We start from the raw sequence: 17578 nt of genomic DNA, 5'->3' as shown, positions 1-17578 counted from the left end.
CTCGAGAACCTCGGCGTCATTCAAAAAAGAGGTCTGTTTAATGAAGTGGGTTTCCATCCTTGTGGCCATACATCGATCTAGACGGGTATTAATGATAGTTTTAAATCTGGAAGCTCTAAAAGTCATATAAAACCCAGGGTACCCCATGCCTACTTTTAATGACACACTCCCTCAACTAAGAATGGCAAAAGTATCTTAGACACCAGAGACAAATGGCATGAACCCTGGAAATCGAGACTATACTATTTTCGAATTCCCATAGGGCAACATCAATACTGTAGGATACCGCAAGCAACTGCTTCGACCCCGAAATATACTATGTAGAAGCATATAGCGGGTTTAAAAGCGCAGTTATAGTGGCAAATAATATAATTCCCTAAGAAAATAGCAACACAACAAATGCGATTATAGAATAGCACTATTAAGCTCTATAAGCCATTTTTAAAAAGACTTCAAATAAAACTATGATGCAATAGAAGTAAACCATGTTTGCTATCAATATCAGAAGTAAAATTTATATGCTGCATAATAAGCAGGAGGCGAATAAAGGCAAACTGTGATAAAATCAAGACAATATTAGACGTGCTGGCGTCTAAATACGTTAAGAAAGTAATGAATTTTTTCGGGTGCATGAGTTACATATGCACCTAGCCTATGCCTAGGTTTCACAGAGTCCACCCATAAATTCATTCAGAAACGTTATAGTAAAGCCATTAAGAGGAAGCTTTGAAAGCATCCAGCAGAAGCTCACAAAGATACTGACACTAGTATTTCGCCAGAAGTACCTTATAGCGGACGCAAGCGAGCACGTACGGTACTAGTTGTAACATACACACCTCATTTATCAATTATTATGAAAAAAAAAACTACTCGTTCATAGAAAAGAGGTTTCTAGCCATGTTTATAGCATGTCAAAGGTTCGAAAACTACATATTTGCATCATGTATGGTGCATATAATCTAATTGCAAATGCGACCACACACAGAGCATAAGCATCTTAAAGTATATTCTTAGGTTCGTGTCTACAAAGAATTCGACATGTGCGCCTCGAGCTAAAAAAAAATGATTTGTCGGTGAAGTGTATATCAGGAAAAATATTCTTGATAGCAGACGTATTTAGCAGACGTCCTTTAAGAGCAATCCTATGTATGTAGGTTGCTACTTAAAGAAACTGAGGTCCACTGTTATAGCAGACAAAACTAGAAACAGCACAAAGTTCATTAACGCAAACGCTAATTAGCTGCTTAGCAAAGTGTGCCAATGAAGAAAAAAGACGTTCCACCCGAGACATTTTCCTTTTGGGGCGTTTGGGATGAACCAATCGAAGATCAGGGAATCCTATTTAGGATTCAGCATAATCATCCTATCAGCTGTGAAAATTTTTCGTCAAACGCACAAATTTTACGTAGCACATAGCGTTACGTCTAGCCGTGTCAAAGGATCTGATAAATGGATGTAAAACGTATAAACAGAGGTAATGACCAGAACTATCACCCATCAATCCCATCCCACAATGTCTTTGGCAAATAGTGCACTAAGATATACTTGTGAAAGACAACAAATTCAATTTGATCATTGTAAATAGCTGCAACGAGTTCTCTCAGCTTGACGTACTAGGACGGAATATTCAACTGGTAACGTAATTAAAAGAAAAGCGATATTCGCATAGGAAAACTCAGGGAAATACTGTCTTACAGCCGAGGTATCTATCGAAAAAATTCAGTCAAGGCATGCGCGTCAAACAAGAAGAGTGCACCAAATTAAGACGGTAATCACGTAGCATTGTTAAATTTGCGAGCAACAAAACAAGTTGAAGGAGCGCCATCTGCAGAAATGTGTTTGTGAGTTGTTTCTTCAGCGACAGGGACACAGAAGAAGAAACTACGAAAATCAAACCATTATTGCGTTATACAAGTAGCCTCGGAACGCTCACAACAAGTGAACATAAGCAGGGAACGAAAGATTGAAGAATTCTGATAGTACAGCCAACTCGAGTACAGTCAATGGATTTCTTACAGAGATTGGAGGTAATCAGATAACAGACAACGATTACTAGTTATATTCATATCGCGTGTTATATGTAATAATCAAGCAAATAATTTGTCACTTTGTTTACAGGGCGAACCAGCATCCAGCAATACACAGGGCGAATAAAAAAAATCCGTCGATCCGCAGAGGCATCAAACAAAAGAGTCGAATGAAAATACCATAAGCGTTCAATCATTGCGCCACCGCCTTAGCCAAAAACGAGCTGAAATTGCACAGAAGTTTCTCATTAGTAACAATGGTAAACACTCTCACATCATCTCTGGGCCAAAAAGGTTGTCAGACATGCAAATGTCGCACACTCGGTCCGTCACCTAAATCAGCTAAACGTATCTTTGGAACAGCGTTCCAATGCACGATGAACACTCAACGACAGAGGGTATAAATGGCGACGCTAAGCATTATACCATTTTGCACATGCGCCATATCGCCAACGCAAGCATCCGATTAACACCAAATATTTATGTTACGAATAAAATGCCCAAAGATGAGACGAATTGTGTTAGTAAAATAATAGTAATAATAAACTATAGTATAAACAATAGTAATAATATAATGATTTGCGAGCAAATGCCTAGTTAGAAAATAGAATGCTGTTTATAGGCGAAACTATACGTATATAGAATACACCCAATTACAATTACAATACAAAAAATACAATATATGCTAGTGTAGATTGTTTGTGACTACTAAATTGTGAAGTTGCTAAACGTAGCAAATCATTTGGTGCTATATTACTTATCTATAATAAAATTGCCAACATATCCACTCAATTATAAACGAAAAATGGTTGGCGATGTAATTAGTACTCGAACACTTCCAGGAACAGCCAGGAAAAGGAAACCCACAGGCGACGAGTGCATAATAAATCAATAATGATTCACTTTTCTTCTCGTAACTATCGAGGTGGACTATCACAGATAAATACTTTGGATGAAAAAAACGTTTGTCACCACTATCGCGATTTGGTAGCAAAGCTTTTACCTCCTAGTAGAATAGTACAGTCTTCTATAAAGCGCTTTGTCCTTATCAGTGAGTCTAAGGTTTTTTTTCGTTTCAATAGAAAATACTGTGTTTTCTATAAAAGCAACCCACACAGTGTACTTCCCATTTTTAATTGCCATGATGTAAAAGGCAGGTTTTGAGAAGATATAGCATAGATGTTAGCAGGTACCTTGTAAGTTCTCTAAATTATTTTTTTTCACCTAAAATTAATACAACCTAACAGAGATACAAAGGTGTATATCTGGTCAACTATATTGTCTTTTCCTTACATTATTTTGTATTAGACATGTCTTTTGCTAACACCTCGTTATTACTGACTGAGGTCACTTAAAGTGATCTGTGTTTTCTTCTTGGAATTGATTCTCGACAACATGTAATACGGTCTTAGCTACAAGACGTTCGAAAAGTCGTACAAAAAGATAGACACTAGTGAAATACTTTCATAGATAGAATCTATTACAGAACTGCGAATACCACTGGCTGCACAGTCGTGGAGTGGTGTTATGTCGACATTTAATAAGATTGTTTAACGTATAAAGCTAATAAAATGGGCGTGCTTTTAGACTGGACATCGTAAATTATTTTTATTTTCTTTTTATCTAGCGCGGATCTCACAAACGCCGAAACGTGTGAACGGAGGCTGCACTCCGTATCTAACCTAACAAAATAAAAAAGCACAAGAACAGAAAATGAATGATACCTTAAGGCTCAGAGCGGACTTCTGAGATAAGCAATGTTGAGTGCAGAAATAAATTAAGAATATCGGTATTAGACAAAGCTATAAATGCGATACATATAAAAACTGAAATTAGAACAGCCAAAGATCCTAGAAAGTGTAAGCATAAAATTACCGCAAACATCGACTCAGTGACTCCGGGGGAAGTTATGCGTTTCCGTTAGCTTTTCAATTAAAGACCACGCTAGGCACTAAACTTGATTGGGAAATCAAGGAACATAAGAGAAACAGCGACTTCCTACACAGCCGTGTACTCTCCGTAGTTGACATTTTTAGGTATGCATAATGGTGCTGTAACATGTTGGCGACCTCACTCTGTGTTTTTTTGCAGTAGTCCGTAGTTTGTCTGAGCCAATATTTGTTCGAGCGTTTTGCACGGTATTTCAACGAGAGTTTAAATCGTTCAAAGTTATTTTTTTCATTACACTTAGTTGAAATATGTACTTGTCTCTGCAACACCTATCCAAGACACTTTTGTTGCGAGGTCTCATGTTTCTGTTTTAACAACTTTTCGGGACAAGGCTTTAATGACATCACATTGTTGGCCAATCATCGAACACATGATAAATTCGACGGATTTATGTTCTTCAGAGTATTTAGCTCTTCAGTTATGCTCCGCGGGTCTTTGGCGAGACCCACAATGGGATTTCAATAGCTCTTTTGATTTTTAATTGAATATATATTTCGACTATTTCACCTGTGACTCATAGTCACTGTAAGATACACTTTAACAAATTTATTTCTACAAGATTACTCCAACTACTACACTTTTAAACAAAAACTAGCCAATACTTGCTCTACTCTGTAATAATAATACGGACTAGATTTCAACCCGACACACAATAGACAATATAAGATCATATCATAGCAAGAAGGGCCTGCCTACTTTCTAAAAAATATCTCATCTATATATGCAGCCTCCAGTGATTTGGAAAACTGCCTGCTACGACAAGGATTGTTTGCCCCGGTAAATGAAAAATAAGCATAATAAATCTTCAAAGCATTTGGAGTTATATTTGGTGATCACCCAACTTTAAGAATGCACTATGAATTTAAATTGGAGTAAATTGAATATACCCATATATATATGTGTTTTTGTCCAATGAGAAACTACGATTAGTGTCTGAGTTCTGTTACCAATTTTGTTAATTGCGTCAGATTTCAATAATTATTATCTCAATATCATGGACACTAGAGATTGCAGATTCCAGTCGGACCGGTTTGTTTTGAAACGCATACATGGCAAAATTTGGTGGTTACATAAAGTTCTAACTATATCTTTTCATTTCATATCAAGTGTTGCCCTCGTATTGAAACATTCGAGATTGGTATCAAGCATTTTGCCGTCTTTCGATTAATAACAGTGTTGATTCATCGGTGTTTCCAAAGCACCTTGACAAGGAGCGGTATATCTGCTAAAAAGGAGAACTAGCCACGCTTTTCGTAGAAGCATGGGAACTCATGACTTTTTATAGAAAGGCAAACTTTGCTGAAAGAGACGAAATGAACGACAGGTTTTATTAGCAGATCTACAAGTTACAACTGCTGGTGTTACCTTCACCTGGAAGAGGTGCAGTGATGCTGGCACTTCAAATTATATTGCGTTTGGGGGGGGGGGTCAGTGTCCGAAATCGCGGAATTGCTTACGAATTGCAACTATTCCCCATTCAGATGCGATACACCGTATTCCATTAGACGTCTACTTCACCTGAATTGGATCACGCTCTGTTTGTTGATCCACAATCCGTACGAGACAAAAGACTACTATAAGTTAAATTGGTTACAACTGTATATTAAGATGTTATCTGTATATATTATAAATTTAATGGATTATCTATTCCTAATTGATATTTGTTTGAAGAAAGGTGGTCAGGAGTAAAGCGTCCCGAGGCTATTACCTCGGGCGAACCCAGTCATGTACGCAGTAAGCATTTATGGCTTTGCTGTTGAAGAGAGGATGATTTTCCAGGACTGTAATTAGTCTTAACTGGTGCTCTATGCGGTACCAATTTTTCGAAAACCAAGGTCCATGATCGCGGATATAATGCAGTTCCGAAATAGTAACGTCAAGAACATAACACATAGACGAGTTTATCAGCATTAATACCACGTACAAAGTACATTCATGAACCCGCTATTCATTCGGTAGCGCCACAAAGATCAACAGATAAAGTAAGTTAGGGTACAAGGAGGTTCTAAAAATGTCTATATATATATATATATATATATATATATATTACTATACCAGATGGACCCGAGAGCTTCGGCTTGTGACTGTTTTATCGATGATTTAACTCATCCTGTGTATACAACAACAGTTACCCTGCTGCTATTACTTTGTCCTACCTACCCGTTACCTTTTTTCAGTCTTTTTTCGAGCTTGTTGTGCTAATTCGCTTAGTATAACATCCAACTTAACATAAACATGCAATTCTACTAGGATTCTGCAGCATCAGTTCTGTTATCTCATGGTAGCTATCCAGGCACAGTAACCTTATTTCCCTGACTCGATCAACAGGAGGGCAACAGTTATATAATTGCAGTTATCCTACTATACGTTCCACCATTGAAATATTTCGACAGTACTGGTCTAGCGTTTCGAAAATTAACCGAAAAGCTTCCTTAGAAAAAAAATTACCGTTCAGTGAAAGTGTTTATACAGTTAGAAATGGGTGGCATATACACACCTCTCTAAGTGAGTTGCTATTATAACCGTAAACAATGAGCTTGCTACCAAGCTACGTTGAATATTAGGGTTGGCGAGAGTGATTATTAGTATAGTACTAACTAGAAAACCAGGGCACAGCAAGGGACAAGAAACTTAAGAAAAAAAAAAACTAAAAAAGTTCATAGCTTTTTGTGCGGCTGCCATGCCGTACTACAGGGCTATTGAAACGTCGCATGGCTAGACTCCTAGTGGGGACATGTCTTTAATACAATATACCTCGCAGAGATAATCCAGAAGACTTGCGTACATAGAAAAGATTGCTTAAAAAGGAGTTGAAGAATGAAAACCGAGATTATTCATACTTCATTAATTAGCAAAGATTACGGCAAACATTACCAATTTCACACTGAAAGTAATAAAATCATATCTAAATACAGTTTTGCATCCGTTAAGGACTCAGAGATAATTAACTTTTCGGTATGAATATCCCATAAGATCTCATTGGTTGTCTGACAAATTTGCTCAAAATAACACTGCGCGTTATGGAAAACTCTTTTTTTGAAAGGCTCTTCGAAGAAAACACTATTATCTATTAAGAAACGTGAACCATATATGCCGAGATGGTTCAGATTTCGTCAATCACTTCGCAAATTAATAAATTACCATTACACGGTTTTATGAAAGAGAAAACTATTTCCTCGAAAAATCTATTCGAGTAGTCAAATAATATGAACGGCAATGATTTACCGTGTAAGTACAAATCTTCATTTTTATTGTTAAATCGAAAAAAAAGTTGTACACTAAAAAATATTTCTGAATGTCTGTGGTGCAAAGTTTAAAAAACAAACAGTTTTTCTGTATTAACTTCTTAAAAAATTCTCAATGGTTGTCTAATTAAAGTGCTAAAACTGGCCCAAATCAAGAACATGCTTTATAAAAAAACAACTACTTCTATTCTTCTATTTAATATAAACTATTGCTCTATTATAGACGTATATTTGGATCGGTGCCAGGTTGTATTCTTTCTTGTACCCTATTGCATCAATTCTGCTATCCTGTTGTAACTATTTTGTCAGGATAATTTTATTTCTTTGATAAATTAAGTTTTTTACATTCTGTTGGTAACTTTGTTACCTTGATGCAGTTATTCTATCACCGTTTCAGTAACCTTATTGCTTTATTGTAATTGATCTGTTGTAGCATAGCATATATCATATCATTGAAAGCAGTAACTAATCTTGCCCTCAGAATGTCTTATATAAGCTCAGTTTTATGTAATCTTTTTTCTTACTTAATTGCCAACGGCCCCTCGCTTTCTTCAGCAAAGCCAAACGAATGTTCTTTTATCTGCATATCTGTGAAATTAGTCTCCAACCGAGCATGTTGCGCCACTTTAAGATCTTACCAAACCCAGATCCCGTGCCCTTCTTCGGTAGTTTCCGTTTTTCATATTCTGGAACACCTGGAAAAACATTATTCCATTCGAGAAATATGAACTATATATACCAATATGGTTAATTAACCATTTTGCTATCGCGCCGGCCTATAGAAAAAAAGCAATTGTCTCACCAGAACGACCGTCTACAAAGTTAATGAATGTGAGATGGTTTATAATCCATTATCTATAAACTATTTTTGAATAAATAATTATTTTACGGTTAAATTGCAGCCCTGGGGAAACTCGAAATTTTTTAGTTTTACACTTCGTAAAATGAAATAACTTTCCAACAAAACCTTTTCACCAGTTACTAACGATTGTCGAGCAAATCGCCAGAAAAGATCAACTCATCCAAGTTTACAATATGCTCTACGGAAAAAACTCCATCCAAAAAAAGGTATTCATCCAAGCAAGGAATACAAACCTGCTGCAAAAAACAAAAATGCTGAGATTGTTTAAATTTCATCAAACGTTCCGCAAATTAACCAAATTAGTGTTACACTTCCTATAGCGAAAATCCTGCCCTCCCAAAAAATATCTACACACTTGGAAAAAGTGAAATTTTGCATTAACTATAGACCACTTAGGCAAAAATTACCCCTAATTGTAAAAAAAAGAAAAATCGAACATGTTCTCTAATATGTAATTTTGTGTCCATTTTGTTAAATTTGAAAAAAATATACAACTTATCAATATGCACCTTTAACAAAATCGATCGGTTTCCCCAAATAAACGTTACGTTTTGTGGGAAAAATAAATTTTAAAAAAGTATTCATCCGATTGGCTTCGTCTTGCGCCCAGCTCTTCCCAAGATAAAATTCTAGCGACTCATCAAAATTTCGGCTCAATACCGTTACTTTGAAGGAGTCTATTCGGGTCGGGTATGCAAAGAGCCGAAGAATTTTAGTGATATACATAAAAGCCTCTCTTCAAAAACGAATGAAGCGTGTGTTCCAAATTAATAAATATCTATTTGCTTGACCCAATTCAAGTTGTCTCCGTCGAAATAATTTCTGCCAGATACACACATATGCCACCCTTTTTCCCAATCCTCAAGTCCAATCCCTGGGATAGACCTAGTTCAGTGGTTTCTGTTTTATTTCTTCTATCATGTCGAAACATGTCCCCCAAATTAGAAGCCATCGCTAGGAGCTAGGTTCGTTGAAAACAGGGGGTGGGGCAACGCAGCTCAATACTTGAGTTTATGCTAAAAAACAAAAACCAGCACCTTTTTTTTTGGCAAAAACTACTGTACGAGCAGTAAAGTATAGGCCGGTGTATTATCGTGATGGAGGACCCAGGTTTTGCGGTGCTATAGTTCTGCATGTTTGCGTTGAACAGTCTAGCGTAATCTTCCCAAAACTTTTGATAGTATTCCTAGGTAATCGTTAAGTCAGACAGCGGCAACTTGCAATGAACTGCTAATTCCTCCACAATCGGAGAAAACCATGAGAAGCTTTTTTAAGCCTGGATAGGTAGTCGGGGTTCGAGTTTAATTCTTAGAGGACTGCGTCTTGGTCTTTGCATTGCAGCCGCACAGCCGCATATGGTCGTTTGCAATGACGCGGCGAGGTAAGTTTAGTTTTTCTAGAAATGGAAAAAACTTTCCTGACACAGTTCTACAGGGTGCTGGATATTCAACTATTTCGGCACAAACCTTGCCGTAAGTGTTCTCATGTCACATCTGACATGACTCCGTTTAGATCTCGATCTCTTCTGCTAGTTCCCTTGCAGCGGTTTGGCGGTTAGCACAGATGAGGTACACTCTCTCCGCATTCCCGACCGTGATCCTTGTAAGAGGCTTTTCACTATAAGGATCGTTTTCGATGGGCTCTTGTCCGTTTCCAGTATACTTGAACCACCACTTTATTTCAGCTTTATTCAGTGTCTGGTTTTTGCAAGCACTTGCTTTAATTTTTTTCATACAACCTAATACATGTTTGCTGCTCTATTTGAGAAACGTCGTAGAACGTTCAATACATATACTTACTTAACTTTACTCAAGAGTGCAGCAGACTATTATGCAATTCCGTTTGTGTGGAGCAGAAATCTCGCTCTTTTTAGCAAAACATGCGGATCATAAGCCATCATTCAATAGCAGAAAAATTCAAACGACCTACTAATTTTTGAATAAAGCGTAATAAATAGATAATTGATAGATATGAACCTTATAAAATTATACGTGTATATATATATGTGTATGAGTAATTTGATATATATACACATACACTGCCCTTTATTGTTCTTTCTTGCCATGATTTAGATTTCCTCTATGTTTAGTAATTAACGCTAATAGGCAATCTTACCCTTGAAAAGCTCCCATAATGTGAAACCTCATTTCAACAGGCATTTGCAATCATTGTTTTTTGGAATAAATGAGCAATATTAAAAGTCAGTATCTTCACAAAATGGCCCTTCATATACGGGACGCGGTGCTCACTTCTCGCAATTAAAAATAGGATTTTCATAAAGTTTTCCATATATTTTTGTGTTCGACTTGATTTCGAGACTTTATCTTCAAGACACACGGTTTCATAATCTAACACACAATAACATCACTTCAAAGTGTCGTCATATTTGAGGAGAACAAACCACTTTCAGGGAAACTAGAATTCATATAACGAATGTAAACATCGGGCTTTTCAATAATAAAAATCATAAAACTTGTATTGGCTACGACCGGCGTCAAATGCATCTAACCTCTTATATATGAACCGTTATTTGAACTTCTATATGAGTCGACATCACGACTCAAGGATTTTTTAATACGTATTATTAACAGAAATTTTTTGACTTTAGCACAGGACATTTTAGAATTGATCAATATCTCGCTTTATTTCATCCTTTGAACTTTGTGGAACCTTAGATAGGAATTCGGAGACTTTTTTCTGGTAACACCTTTACCAAAAATGTTTTCTTAGTCGGATGACTTCCGATCCACCTAAAAGAGAGGACATCAATATTTAATGTTTCTAGTTTGTCTGGTAGCTGTTCGCGCATTCAAGCGCTTTGCTGTAATTAAACTGAATTTTATTCTTAACTTTAAGTGTTCATTCTTGAAGCACAGTATTTAGCTGTTGGTAATCTTCATCTACGAGACCCTCTATTTGCAAATTATTACATATATTATAATGTCATAACAGGTTTCGAAAAGCTACAAAGCGATAGATGTCTAATCCGAAGCTGACTCTTTTTTTACACGCAGGTGCAACCATCGAGAGTCAAAAATATTTCGAAAGCGTCGAATAGACACATTTTCGGAAGGCTTAAATGATCTCGAAGTTGAACTTCTACTCAGTCAACATTCTATTATACTTTCTTCTGACTTCCGATTCCTTTAATTCTTAGAACGGAATTCAGATGATTGTTCCTTTATAGTTTTTAATACAAACTAGGCGAGTCAAGTGGCAATAATTACAAAGGAAGACAGGGTTTTATTTTTCCATTGTACCTATGTAGATTTGATTGTAGCGTATTGCTTGCTTGTCGTATTGTAATAAATACCCAACATAGACAAGCCAAATACTGATTTACAGTTGTTTTTCCTCTATAAACTACATACAGACACAATGAATTACCTCTATTTTGTGATGTGCACTTGTTGAGCCATCAGACGTCACTGCATATGCTGAAAATTATACGTTAATTAAAAACATTGAAAAACAAACGAGTAGCTATATAGTTTCACGTGAAACATCGTTTCATATATATAGAAACATCGTTAGATAACGAAAAGTGTATTGGAAGCTGTGGAGTTAAATTTGATATGTATTGAATACGTTTAGGTTTTAACAAAGGTCAAGATTATTCAGCTTATCAGTTACAGCAGTGCCGCAGCCCCTTGAGGCACGCGCTCTGCCTGTATGTTTTTGGGCTTTCTACACTATACATATGATTATATAAACTTTTTGATAAAAGATGTGGACAGTCTCTCTGCAATTTCGTGCATAGTTGTTTGAGAAGTGAAAAGGTGCTTGTGAAAGCTTCTAGCACAAACGACAAAAAAGTAATTTTACACTGACGTTGATCAGAGGAAATTGCACTTCCTAGTTTGATCTCGACTTACTCAATCTGAGGCCAACTGACAATATCCTCTTTTTATTCACCCTTTCTTACCCCAGCTGAATTTTCCCCTGTTATGAAGCAAAAGATAAAATTATATACTTTTCTACTACCACGTCTACTATACAGCGTTGCATTGCCAGTATATTACCAGATGGAGTGGCCCCAACTTCGGCTAGCTGGCGGAAGAGAGGGTACGGGGGTAAAGTGATGTATATGGTGTCGAAGGGAACAGATTGTAAACGAAGAGGTCTAAGAAGGCTGAGGAATCGTTGCAGTAGTTCTATTAGTGGTTCTGCGGTTCTGTGTCTGGCGGTCCGCTTTTCTTGCAGCAACCGCGGGAGCGAGCGCTTAAAGCAGAAGGCAAAGTCGGACTTACTTCCCTCTCCTCGCCCGCTTATCGACCAGTGTCTGCGGGATCCTGGTGACTGTGGCCCCGGAATGAGCAGCCGCACTAGCAACACAACACAGGCAGTTGCCACCATTACTCTTGGGCAAAACTGTGCCGGGTGCACACGCGGGTAACGAACAGCCACCACGTTGTTGGGGGCTCGTGTTACGCTGTTGTTGCAAGTAGCAAGCAAACACAGAGTGTCTAGTCGAGCTACCATCGTCGAAGATCAACAGCCATCTGCCTGATCCATTGGCGTCCACGTTTGCATCTGATGGGTTAGAAATCAGATAGACCCAACACCGTATAGCTGCAGAACGGGGAGACGCTGCTCAGGATTACTACTGGGACTGTATTTTATACGGCCAGGCTGCTCACACCAACGATTAGTGCTCCATACTTCTGTATGACGGTATTTTCGAACGGAATTGAGAATGCTTCAGTGCTTGCTAGAGCGGATAGTGTTGAATTAGTTTTAAGGCTACTTCAAAATAGTGTCAAATAACTGTAGCCCCGTATGTAAAAAGTATTGGCTAGTTGACAAAAGTGTGCTCTTTATGAGGATACGTAAGCCCGAGTTCTTTTGAAAATTTGGGAGCATATAGTGGCTCAGGTAAATCTAGGAAGTATACTGAGCAATAATCCAAAAAAAGGATACAAGTTTAACACATAAGGGATTTTCGTACATCGCTATAAGAACAAATCTGCGAACATGGTAAGTGTCACTAAGATAAATATCATATCTAAATAAGCCTTATGCGTATGAGTAAAACGTTCGCATCGATACCTTTAATTTCGGACTTATAAAAAAAATATAGTATCGCTTATGGGACAGTAGCAAATAATAATGGACCGGAAGCAAAGTCATTGTAATACATGAACATGCGTGTGCAATGAAAAAATACAGAAGGTTGTGCATGATTTATCTACGACTAATCTATAGTTCACCTAATAACTGTAAATACATGCATATGTATTTTTCTCAACCACAGTTCCTCCTGGAAACGGCCATTACAAATGCCGGTGTGTATATCAATTGTAAATATCCACCTTCAATGGAGATCTTGATCAAGAGATAACTGAGCAAGCAAACATGATTTTTAAAGCTTGATTTTGTTCGTCCCTATTATCTTAATTTGCATGAGAAAAAATGGAACGTTTGATGCCTATGCAGTTAGCATTTTTCGTACGGGCTACGAACGATGCTTGCAGCAGTCGTCACCCTTCCAGATATTATAGCAGTTGTTTTTGCTTGTTCTTATTACATCTGCAGCAATTGGTCGAAAAATATAGAAAGTTATTACGATTATACTATCTCGTTTGCGCTAATAAATCGCAGTTTTTTTCGAGAACTGTGTCGACATCACGGTCTAGCAGGGATCTTCTAGAGATTTATTTAGTCCTGGAGTAGTATTATTATTACGTTAAGTGATCTAATGTATAAGTCAATCTACATATCCAAGTAGCTGGAAAAATATCCGCTGATCTATATAACTGACTGCATGTATTAAGTTGCGCTTTAGGCAGCAAAACCTGTAGCTTGCGTCAGCTCTAAAGTTCGCAAAATACACTTATGCTAATTCTATTATAGTTTATAGAGTGAAATTAGCAAGTTCCACAACTTTTAATTAGAAGCTAGAAAACAAATTCCTAATAAAGTAGTATAAAGAGTTTGAGAATATGTGGGCCGAACGATATCACCATCAGCACTGCACAGCGTCGTACACAACAGTTAACATTACGGTCTATGGAGAGGTCTTTTACACTTTAAGCTCAACCCGATTTATCACAGACAGACAGTAGCTTCTTTGAGAGTTTTCTTTTCGAAAATCCGAGCCTAAAACAATTTCGAATATTTTTGAAACCATTTTTAAGGTGGTAGATACATGCAAATATTCCGACTTGTTGAAGAGCATACGAACGGATTTAGATATGTAAGCCAACTTCAAGTGCTTGAACTCTAGCGTGTAATCGAGCTCGTCTGGTATCGAAAGCTTTCATATATTTGAAATGCATAAAATGTTTTAGAAAAGTCGATCATTTTGAAAGAAATCTTGAAGCACCGTTAATAGGGTCCTGCGTTCAATTCACAAGATAACAATAGTGTATTTAATGTCATCTTAATAAATATTCTCTTATATGATCGACCAAGTCAGAAAGCCGTCAGCTCAAATAAAGCATTCGTTTCTTTTGTCGATCATTTATATTTCAACGTATATTTCAGCAGGGGAAATTGGATGGCAGTCCAGATCATAATGTTATCGCTAACGTTTTCGAATGCGCAAAATTTATACATGGCTCGTGGAGTTTTTACAGATCGTCGAATTACGCTGTTTGTTAACATGGTTTGTTGTATACAGTTTTGCGATACACACAGGAATTAAATAAAAAAAAAATAACTACATACATGCATTCTCATAAGCGCGAGCGGGTAGGCGCTTATGTTGCTATTATGTAGATATTAAACAAGTAAATACATATGAGCTTCGAATGTAACTATTGGCTGCTAAAAATCACAAACCAATTTGATAGTCTACTATTTTTGCCGATAGGACATCCAACGTAGGACATCTTCTTGGATTTTAAGTAGTAACGGCTAACAGTTAGGCGTTTGTCGGTTTTTTCCCATGCACATCATCTATGACCATTTATTTAGTCATACCGACGTCTAACTATATATTATCTATCGGTTGCAAGCTTGAGTAACCTGCATAAATTACTCTTATCGACCTAGTAGGCTTAAGAATAAAACCAGAAACAAATCCTAAGGCGTGCTTGCATACGGCATCGCGACTATAACATCCGCTCATGTCCGAAACTATTCTTAGAGGTAAATCGGACGACCCTAACAATAACGCCGATCGGCATTGGACAACGTATGATGAGAAGGGGGAAATGCATATGGCGAAGCACAGCGACAACTAGATCGACCACCGGAGTAAAACAACAATCGACGAACGGCACTGGATTAGAGCGAATGATATGAGCCAAACGGCTCCCGTAGCCATCTGATATGAGAGGTACCCCGCCGAACGTCGTTAGCCGGTTTGGCCACGTCGGTTGGACCCGTCTTTATCTATCGTTCGGAGACTCCAGTTGCCGTTACTGCTATCGATGTTTTGGCTGTTGTTGTTGATGTTGTCTAATAGCCAATCAGCGCCGTTTTTGCCATTCTGTCGGTAACAAGAGGAACGAAAGAACAGTTGCTTTAATAGCATTGACAGCAGTATCACCCGCAGACATTACCACTATGTGGCTGAAGAAGAAGAAGAAGCAGCACCGAGCGACTAGCAGCTCAAGGACGCCACTACGACTACTGCGGCAGTTGCTCTGTTTCAAATCTAAATCGCTTATGGCACAAATCCAGCCATTAGTAGCCCGCAACAGGCGCAGCGTCGCCTCTCTATATGCAAACTGTCGGTCAAGACATAGCCGACAACGAGTGGTATTTCTAGTGATCTGACGGCATAATTTAACAGCGTACCATACACTTGTATGTCTAGAATGGCAGTTGGTGAGCGTTTTGAGCTACTAGGTGACAGCCCCCACCCTTTATATGAACGATATTAGTTTCTAAATCGTAATGAAATTAATTTAAAACTAACTACCGCACGATATTTGGGATGTATCTAGTCCTATACTAAGCAGAACGAGACTTAAATTGATCCACCAAAAAGATGTGCGACTTCTCAGTGCCCTCATCCCCTAAAAATTATTGTACTAAACGTTTTGTTAGGAGGAACGTTTGCGTTTTCACGGGATTATGTGTACTCTGTTTTCAGCGGTCAACGCCCAAATTTAAGTATATGCTTCGAAGTCGACATTTAATAACAGTACACGTAATTGTATAAGGGAATCATTAATAACAGTATAGGAACTTAGTGGCTGATACCCATCGACCTGCAATGGAAACGAAGTTCAGAAGCAGTGAGTCTATGGAGGACTTCAAAATTTTCCTTCTACGATAAACCCGAAAGCTTTTAAGGCAGCCGTCTATAGCATAATACATTCCCATAATGCTAAAAAAAAAACTATTAGAACACAGAGATAATTCGGAAATACAAAATATGTCACCTAAGTTGCAACGTTTTCTTACGCTTTGTTTCTAAGACTATCTAAAAGAAACAGATGTATCACTTTTTTGTTTTTCCATGTTCTATAAGTATATTCCTGATGGCCGTATTTATTTATCTAGATCGAAGCTCTGATTTGGGACGTGAACGAATCACTAGTCATTTTGACATAATCATTCCTTAATTCTCGAGCAACTTTTTGATATTATTCATACGTCAAGCAATATTAAGCTATAAACTCGTTTAGATTTGGCTTAAATGCATACATACTGAAAAAAATTAGTGGTGTTTTGTTTTAAACTGAAAATAGGTCAGGAACTCCAAAGATGCAAGGGCTCAAAACGGCGTAGAAAAAATTGTTGGAGCTTATCTGGATAATCCAATCAAAAATTGGTACCTTCCTCTGGAATATGGCCGTCAATTCCTGTATGAAAATCAGTTTTCAAGCCGTTTTTGAGCATTTCAACCTACCGAAAAGCTTCTGGTGTGCCTCATAGAAATTTTCATCGGATTTTTCAGAAGTCACATGAAAGCTGCCAATAAAGTAAACTGTTGATTTCAATTAAACTTTTGATCTTAAAGTGGGTTGATCCCCACACGGATTGGATAATAGCGCCTTTTTACCCAAATTGCGACGCATTGTGTTCCACCATAACGTATCGTTATTTTGTTCTTACAAAAAAAAAAAAAATTAATTAAAAGTGGTAAATGAACGCATACGTGTTACAACAAATTATCTGTCAAACCTTGTCCTCATTTAAATGCCCAACCGTGTATATATATATATATAAATGTATTTGTTTGTTATGAAAGCCGCTTTAATGCTTTTTGTTTTTAACTTTTGGTTTATTAATGCGACGTATTGTTTCAGAAAGAACAGATTCTAAAGTTATTACTACATTTATATCTGAAAGCAACATATTAAGGTGTACACTACGGTACAGAAATTAGAGTGGAATAAGGAGGATTCTAAAACGGTCGTTCTATCAACTGTGTCAATCCGCTACGTACACAAATATCCGTTGCGGCATAGAATGAACGGGAATAACGTACGCTTTATAATAATCGAACAAGAAAAGCGCATACAAAATTAGCAAGGCATCTAACGATCTGCCTAGAATATAATGGATTGTTAAAGAAGTATTGATAAGTCAAAAAG

At 37.4% G+C, this 17578-nt stretch overlaps 2 protein-coding genes and 1 long non-coding RNA gene across 12 annotated transcripts in view; 2 read left to right on the top strand and 1 right to left on the bottom strand.

Annotated features, from left to right (window-relative positions):
- LOC111263004 (solute carrier family 25 member 35) overlaps nt 1-17578 on the bottom strand; it is a 62690-nt gene that overhangs the window by 42893 nt on the left and 2219 nt on the right. For 3 of the 8 annotated variants that reach the window (XM_022837693.2, XM_022837692.2, XM_086969406.1), the window contains exon 1: nt 2208-3583. The exons of 1 other annotated variant lie outside the window; for it this stretch is intronic. The gene's annotated coding sequence lies outside the window, so the exon portion shown is untranslated. Of the gene's footprint in view, nt 1-2207; nt 3584-17578 lie in introns of those variants that run through there. 4 more of the 8 variants (XM_086969407.1, XM_086969404.1, XM_022837694.2 and 1 more) reach the window with 4 other exon arrangements.
- On the top strand, nt 930-3620 carry LOC147753131 (uncharacterized). 2 transcript variants are annotated; one of them, XR_015312104.1, is made up of 2 exons: nt 930-1474; nt 2119-3620. It is a non-coding gene; the product is annotated as an uncharacterized LOC147753131 (long non-coding RNA). The 2 variants fall into 2 exon arrangements; XR_015312103.1 differs by lacking the exon at nt 930-1474 and adding an exon at nt 1487-2027.
- The window catches only part of Cht7 (chitinase 7), a 107347-nt gene continuing 101984 nt past the window's right edge, over nt 12216-17578 (top strand). Inside the window, exon 1 of one of the 2 annotated variants that reach the window (XM_022837685.2) lies at nt 12216-13061. In XM_022837685.2, coding sequence (XP_022693420.1) covers nt 13059-13061 — 3 coding nt within the window. In that variant the 5' untranslated portion in view covers nt 12216-13058. The remainder of the gene's footprint in view (nt 13062-17578) is intronic. The other variant, XM_022837686.2, reaches the window with a different exon arrangement.

Source organism: Varroa jacobsoni, unplaced genomic scaffold, assembly GCF_002532875.2.
Source record: "Varroa jacobsoni isolate VJ856 unplaced genomic scaffold, vjacob_1.0 scaffold_724, whole genome shotgun sequence".
In the NCBI taxonomy this organism is placed as follows: Eukaryota; Metazoa; Arthropoda; class Arachnida; order Mesostigmata; family Varroidae; genus Varroa; species Varroa jacobsoni.
This window is presented reverse-complemented; position numbering and strand designations above follow the sequence as displayed.